Consider the following 7976-nt stretch of genomic DNA (forward strand, 5'->3'; position numbering starts at 1 on the left):
CCAAGATTCAATCAATCGACGTCAAAGTTCAGAATCGATATTCATGATTTTTCAAAAAGCAAAGGTGAAGCTACCACTTTCCTCCAGCAGATGGCAGCGCGGAGCCAATTTGTCGTGGTGACTCAGCGGATTTAAGCATTCAGCAGAGTCACACTACGTCATCTGAAGGGGCCGGTGCCAAAGTTTGGAAATGAGAAACGTGACAACGAAACTTTGTTTCAACATCATTTATTCAGGGTCCGATTTTCCATTTGCCGACCTGTGTCGTACAGTATCAGTGGATAGATTCTGCTTGCATTGAAAATGTACGCACTCCATTTACATTTTACCGCACCATGCACACACTGCTCGTATTTGCTTTTCTCTTCATCAGTCAGTGCACGCCTTGTGCTATTCAGTCCATAAAATTCCCGTCGCAGTTCATATCAAATGATAAGCTACACACGGCATGTATTTTTGCCTCAAATGATTGAACACTGACAAACCAAAACCTTTCAACACATTTCTTCAGCTCACCAATGTGGAGAGGAAGCATTTCACGGGTTTTTGGTATCAAGTTGAGCACAAAGTCTTTGTCATGATTTGATAAACAAGAAATGAGGTATCAAAACCAACTGGGTAGCATAATGGCGATTCTTATCACCATGCTACACACACACACACACACACACATCATAATCTATTAGATAAACGTTGAGCAATATTTTAGGGGAATCCGTGCTGGATTCCTAGCTATTAGCCAAGTGCGGATTTGATGAGGAATGAGGAGAACCATGTAGGTGAAGTCTCGACAGGTGGCTCTGAGGGGGATGCACATTCTTGTATTGCGGTTGAAGATGGAGTGGAAAACCCAGGAAGCGAAGTCGGAAAGTCGTCCATTCTCCAAAGGTCATGTCGAGGAGTTTTTTAATATCATCGGGGTCACCAAATACCAGAGATGAGCCAGTGATGTGATTGCTTTTTACAATCTCAGCATACTTTCTGGGATATTTCATATATTCCAGCTGGGGAGGGAAGCACATGGAGCATTAGAGAAAGTAAAAGTAAAGAAATTGCATTTACTGAAGACTCTGTCTTCCTCCCATATTCTAAAAACATATAATTCTAGGTGAATTGATGACTAAATTACTCACTGGTTTGAGAAACTCAAATCACTGTACAACCTACCGTGTGCTTACCACAGGAAAAAAATAAAATAACAGGAGCCACAAAACCCTTTTGACATCTAAGTGTATATCATTTTTAAAAAACGCAGCATATCTGTATGTATCAAAAAACCCTAATGTGTTGCATTTATGAAATCAGTGACCTGCTACAGGGAACACAAAATGTTACTTCTGCATGTTACAAGAAGACGCTTGGTTGAAGCTTACAAAATAGTCAATGTCTCCCTGAGTCCTCCTCCTATTCACAAAATTCAAGCTCAACTCCACTTAGCCACTTCTGCGAAGCAAATATGCCGTCTTCTGCTGCATCGGCACTTTTTTTGCCAGGAGCGTGCAGTCAGCTGTCAACTTAAATGGAAAAGGACCATCCACGTAGGAATGTAGAATATACTGTATATTGGAAAAATAATAGCCAATTAGAGTTTTTATTTTATCTTTGTTATTGTGATCTTATTATTATCTCTTTTTTTTTTTTTTGCTCCTGAATCTCAGGATGCAGAGTCTGCATGCCAAGACTGTCGAGCTCGCCTGCATTTTCGTTGTAAAATGTCATCATCTGAACATCCCTTTATTTTCGAATCCGCTTCTCCTCAGGAGGGTCGCGGGGCATGCTGGAGTCTATCCCAGCTGTCTTCAGGGAGTTGGTGGGGGGAAACCTCAACTGCTTGCCAGCCAATCGCAGAGCACACATAAACAAACGACCATTCGCGCTAACAATCACACCGAGGGACGATTTCGAGTGTTCCATTCACCTACCACGCATGTTTTTAGAATGTGGGAGGAAACCGGAGTACCCGGAGAAAACCTGCGCAGTCACAGGGACAAAACTTGCAAACTCTACACAGGAAGGCCGGAGACGGAAACAAACCCTGCACCTCTGCACTGTGAGGCGGACGCGCAAACCAGTTGTCCACCGTGCCTCCCTCTCATCTCACTAAATTTTTGCTTTTTTTTTCAGTCCGCGCGGAACGCAGCATGAAACATTGTTTTCCTCACAAACGTTCCTATTCTTGAATTTATCCACAAATAACTTAATCAATCGCGCATTTGCACTTAAATTTTGAGCATCAAAGAAAAAATAACTTTGGATTTCAACGGTGTGTGTGTGTGTGTGTGTGTGTGGTTGGTTGGTTAGCCTTTATATGAACACTGAACAGATCAGGATAAAAATATGTATTTTGGTCCAGATCAGAGTGCTGAAGTACAAATGTGATGGCAGCCTTTGGGCTCGCCACTTGAATATTTCTTACCTCTTTACAAATATCCTCTGAATCCATATTGATGATAGCTGCGATTGGCAAAGGAGCAAAGGTCCTCACCCAACCGGAATCTTTCAGCCGGGATGTTCCTCGGATCACAGCCAACTCTCTCTTCATCGAGGGATTGAGGTCCACCGTGACCTGGCTGAGCGCCTTCAGATCCTTCATTGTGAAGTGGAAGTCGACCTTGAGAAATCTCTCAAACATCTCCGGGTCTCCATCCTGGTCGAGTAGGTCTTCAATCTGAGAGCGCATCACGTAAAGCTCCGCTCTCGACTCGCTGAAAACCTTCCACAAGCTCTGGGAATCGGGGCTTTCGGCCTCCACGTTCTGATCGATTTCATTTCTCTGCTGAGCGTCTTCGGCGCACTGGATGATCCAACTGAGGCGACAGGGCCAGCGATTGGCCAGGACCACCCAGGCGGCGATGAGATCGGGTTGAGGGAGCTCGGCCTTTAAAGCCCTCGTGATGATCACCGTCACTCGAATAGAGTTGATCACTCTCCTCATGGACATGGAGTCGTCTAAGATGTACTGCTTTAACTTCCTTTCGTTGGCGTCAAGCGTCCTCTTGACCCAATTTTCGACGTCCGCCTCTTTTATATCTATCTCACTTTTAGCCGTCAGTGGAATTGCTTCATATGTCTCGAATAGGACAACCGAAGATGCATTTGCAAAAGAGTTCCTTTCAAAACCTCCAGTTTGGCGGTTGTCTTCGTTCACGCCTCTGTCCTCGAGATTTTTCGAACCGTCGGCCAAGCTGTGAAATAAACGGAGCTTTGAATCGTCACTGAGGGGCGGGACGGTGAAGGCCAGAGTGACAATTCGCCGCAACAGCGCATACGCCCGTTCTTCTTTGCAAAAGCAGCCATCTGCAAAGTTGACCTTCTGTACGATAATGTCCGGGTCCACGGCCAGAATGGAAACGAACGGACTGTCCTCGTCTGACAGCAGGATGTCGATCGCATCCAAAACGGCGACAATTTTGGGCGGGGAGCAGCGGTCTAAATTGGTGATCCTTAAGACCACTCTGATTCTTCTCCTCTCAAACACCTCCATGAACTCGACAAAGCGAGACAGGAGCCACATCTCTTTCCGGACTTGATTCATGAAGCCCAGCTTGCTGCTGACCTGCTCTGCGTCCATGCCTTTCTTGATGTTGCGCTCCTGATTGAAAAGGAGGTTCTTGATCATCAGGAAGGTAAACTTCAGGACGTTGGCGGCCGGAACGCCAAACGAAGCGATGATCAGGCCTTCCCACACGCTAACGTGGCTTGTCGTTCCATTCGCCTTGGCGGTCGGTTCCCCTGCGTGTTTTAGAAGTCCGGATGACAAAAGGATGACGAATACCAAGTATACCAATAGACCGAAAAGGATGAGAACAAACAGAGGGCAGCAACACATCTTCTTGAACCTCCAGTTATGCGGACCAGCCACCACTATCTGAGGAGAGGAATAAAACAAATAGAGCAAATGATTGATGGGTACTATGCATCAGGGGCGGTTGGTCAATAGAGGGCGCTAGGGTGCCAAGATGCCGCCCTACTGCTGATGTGATGTGATTGGATTGGACCGGATCGGATACAACTTTATTGTCAAACCATGTGTGTGTATGTGTTGTATTGTCCCCAACCCGAGGGGCGCGGACCGGTACCGGTCCGTGGGTCATTTGGTCCCGGGCCACACAGAAAGAATAAAGAATTGACATTACTTTCGTTTTATTTATTTTGGAATCGGAAAGATATTTTATTTTGAAAATGGACCGGATTCTCCGTTATATCCGTTGACAGTACGTCACTCTTGACGCGCTTCTCGGTCACGTGATAGGTTACCCCTAAAATGAAACCCAGGAGCTAGCAAAATGAGTAAAAAACAAACGTCTTTGGAAAGTTTCTATGGGAAGGGGAAAAGGCCCAGCCAGGAGACAGAAGAGGAGCCTACGACTTTCAAGCAAAAGAAAGCCACATTTAACAAACACTATCAGGATTTCCTACTTAAAATACGGATCTATCTCAACGGGAGACTCTGCATACTATGCGGTGATGGTGAGTCGTATTTTTCCATGCACTTTGTATTTGCGGTGGATCTTATTTTGAAGGCACGTTTAAACGTTACCTTAGCGACCAGAGAGTGTTGCGGCCAGAGGGGACGTTCCTCGTGTCATGATTCATGTTTATTATTATCTTCTTAATACCACCGTTTTCATGCAGCTCATATCCTGTTATTTTGCTGTATTTATGCGTCACACCTTCAAGGCTGGTCCCTGAAAATGTTGTCTGACATTAAATCGGTCCATGGGGGAAAAAAGGTTGGGGACCGCTGGTTGAGATGCAAGGCTTTAGAATCTCGATCATTAACAGAGAGAAAAAGGGCGTCGAGTCACAAACCTTCTTTTTGATTTCATCCTCGACATGATATTGGGCCACCCGGTACAATGCCAGCTGTAACTTCCCAAAATTGATTTGCACTGCTTGAAAGAGTCGTATGGCAAGACCGGCCCACAGCAGGTCACTGCCCGCAAAGTGCCAGGCACTGAAGTTGACAAAAATGAAGCGGACGTTGTGATGGTCCTGATTCTCTTTGGTCCAAATGGGCTTGTGGAACAGCATTCGCCAAATGAGCTCGAACATGCCACAAAGCGAAGGTTGAACTGGGCGAGGTCGGGATTTTCCTTTGTAGTTCTCTTCGATCCTCAAAGCTTCCTGCGACATGTACACTGAAGCGACAAAAACCGAGGTGGTTAAAAAAAACAAAACAAAACAAAACAACTTTTGGGTATAAATACACCGGCCCAAACCCAAACAGCCATCTCTAAAGGTTAATTCCAAAAATGTAAAACGTAAATACTCAGAATAAAATGATTTGCAAATCCTTTTCAACTGATGTTCAACGAAAACACCACAAATGGAGTACATTTAATGTACAAACTGATCGATGACGTACCAAAAAAGCTTTTTACTGTGTTACATCACTTTTTCTTTTATGAACATTCAAAGAAGCTTTGGATGATTCGACTGCAGATAGGGGTTGCCACGGTGACGCTAACGGCATCGTTTTCGCCGACGGATACGAGGGACAGCTCGCACATTTGGATCCATTATTCAAAAGATCGTGATCGGTCTCTCGCTCTCATTTGGTGCTGTTGTCACTCGCTATTCCTCATTCTCATCGAGAGAGAATATCCGTCTCTGCGGCTTTATGTCCACTAATAATGGGAATTCCGGCTCTTTTTAGAGAGCCGGTTCTTTTGGCTCGGCTCACTAAAAAGAGCCGGCTCTTTTGGCTCCCAAACGGCTCCTCAGTTTTTTTGTTGCTTGAATTAATTCACGACCAAAAATAATGTAAAATTATGTGTAAAATGAATTACTAATGTAAAAAATATACCGTGTATCAAATATTTATTATTTATGCTAATTTATTCTCTGGTCTGCTGTTGATTGCCGTTTCTGCAGAGATGATGACAAATGAGGCTTTTTCATCTGTTCCCCTACGAACAGGCTGAGAGACAAAAAAAAAAAAAGGAACCAAAAGAAAAACGTGCTCGGGGAAAAAAAAAACGGAATGAACATGATGCGCCGCAGTTTGAAACAAAGGGTTGAAACAACGTCATGTTCACTGTAGTTTTTCGCAAACTCTCTCTTTTGTCATCAGTCATAACGGAATGCGGCTGCGGCGATGTTCTTAAACGTCCATTGAAGATTTTCATCCGAGCTGCTCGGTAAAAAAAAAAAATGGAAGCCTTTTTGTAACTGAGCTCATGGCAGACATTCGTGTTCAATGATTATCTGCCACGACGAGGCTCGCGTTTGCGTGTGCCCGCGCACAAATGGAACTTCCTGGTGCAGGTTGTAAATTCACTTCAAAGATAAAACTCTCTCCAGCAACATCCTGTCATCAAGGTTTCCTGATGTGTTGCCGGCGGGGTGAAACGGATAATCACAATCTCAAGTATGGCCGGTATTTAACCCTTTCAGGGAGAGCGGTTACCGCAGTGGACAGCTTCTCCTGTTATCAGGTTGCAGGGTACGTGCAGGACGACTGCCGTTTATTGACCTGAAACGCCGACTCGGACTCAACCGTTTTCCAGCACGCCACCAGGGAGTACCTACCTTCCATTTTCCCAAGGATTCTTCTAATTCGACTCTGACATGACGAGTAGAGTCCGACAGTTGCGGGGGATGAAACTTTGGTCAAGGTCTTGGAAAGGGCGTATGCAAAAACGTCATCTAGAAAGAGATGCAAACAAACAAACCCGAAAGTCAAACCGATTCATTTGGACTTCGGCCACACGTCAATCCGTGAATATTGTACCTTTGGTGGGGGAGAGCATGATTACCGATGCTTTTGTGCAATATCTCCAAAGGTTTCGTTTGACCTACGGAATAGAAGCAGAAACAATTTCACCGCAAATCATCAAAGTGTGTTTGAGCCTGAACCTGTCCAACGTACCTTCTTGTGATCAGAATGCAAGAAGGATTAGTCCCACTTGAAAATCATTTGTCAGTCCAGACAGTCTTCCTTACTTTTGCGTCATCATATTGTGCAGACAGCGTTCGCTCTTGAAAAAAACAACAACAAATAAATCATTTTGGGAATGAAGGATGGGATTTACATGTGCTGAATAGAAAAGAAAATTGCTGCTGCTGGCTCCTTTGAATCTGAAACAAACTCTGAATTCACCCGACAGGGTCTTGTAGCTCTTTTGAATGAGACGTCAACATTCGTGCACTGGCGTTGTTTGCTTGATACTACTTCACGCCGTTCCTTCGTTGTACGTGCCCAGAACTGCTTCCCAAGGTCAATGAGTTATTTGGCTTGCAGAAACCACTCCCTCTCGCTCACCAAAACATGCGGTTTGACGCAATGAAATATGGCCGTGATTGACACCAAACAGATTTCTACCCTGCAGTCACACGCTTTGTTTCTTTTAACTGGTTTCAGAAAGTGTTTTTTTTTTTTTTTTTTTTGTGCAGACACGCCCAAAATCTTACCTTGAAACGTATTTTCACTCTTGCAAATCATGCAGTGACGAACGCCGGTATGCAACCGTGAACCTGACATGGACTTCAGAGCTTTGCAACAACACTGATATGACAGAGTGTATGTGTGAGAAAGAAAAAAGAAAGAAAAAAAACTCCACCTGATCAGGAAGTAGTACCGGTGTGTTGGCCCGACACTTTCCCCGGAAGTGAGATCACCGACAAATTGGAATTTGAGCCTCAGCTCCTCTTCTCATGTCGGTTTAAACAACCGCGATTGAAAAAAAGATGTAGCTTCCTTCAACCTTTTTAAGTCTTGTGGGGGGAATAAAATCAATAAATAAATATATAAATGAAGGATTTTCTGTCGGGGCCCAAGGCTGGGATGATTGGTAACGTGAATTGCTTCAACTGAGCCCCCCGGGGTTCAAAGAGGCTGGCTTCTCCGCCGTGGCCTGAAGTGACATGCAGAGAGCATCTCGGACGCCAAAGCGTAATAAGCCTTTTTAGCCCACAGCGTGATTTGTCATGACATAACTGGTTAGCCAAGCTTTTAAAAACAAGCTGGATGC

At 44.7% G+C, this 7976-nt stretch overlaps 1 protein-coding gene across 1 annotated transcript; it reads right to left on the minus strand.

Moving 5' to 3' along the window:
• Positions 1 to 218: 218 nt before the first annotated feature.
• On the minus strand, positions 219 to 7559 carry nkpd1 (NTPase, KAP family P-loop domain containing 1). Its single transcript, XM_086108173.1, has 7 exons — positions 7417 to 7559; positions 6875 to 6983; positions 6737 to 6800; positions 6535 to 6651; positions 4813 to 5141; positions 2417 to 3868; positions 219 to 1004 (listed from the first exon to the last, which is right to left on the minus strand). Exons 3-7 carry the CDS (start codon positions 6753 to 6755, stop codon positions 729 to 731), a joined length of 2193 nt encoding a protein of 730 aa, XP_085964299.1. The 5' UTR covers positions 6756 to 6800; positions 6875 to 6983; positions 7417 to 7559; the 3' UTR covers positions 219 to 728.
• Positions 7560 to 7976: the final 417 nt, after the last annotated feature.

This window comes from Hippocampus guttulatus, chromosome 3 (genome assembly GCF_054856545.1).
Source record: "Hippocampus guttulatus isolate MCC_2025c chromosome 3, RoL_Hgut_1.0, whole genome shotgun sequence".
NCBI lineage: Eukaryota > Metazoa > Chordata > Actinopteri > Syngnathiformes > Syngnathidae > Hippocampus > Hippocampus guttulatus.

What these genes read in the sequence shown, in the direction of transcription:
- nkpd1 (XM_086108173.1), bottom strand. An exon ending in AATCCTTGGGAAAATGGAAG is followed by an intron (nt 5,142 to 6,534) that starts GTAGGTACTCCC and finishes TTGTCGCTTCAG; the next exon opens with TGTACATGTCGCAGGAAGCT. An exon ending in AGGATGAAATCAAAAAGAAG is followed by an intron (nt 3,869 to 4,812) that starts GTTTGTGACTCG and finishes TCCTCTCCTCAG; the next exon opens with ATAGTGGTGGCTGGTCCGCA.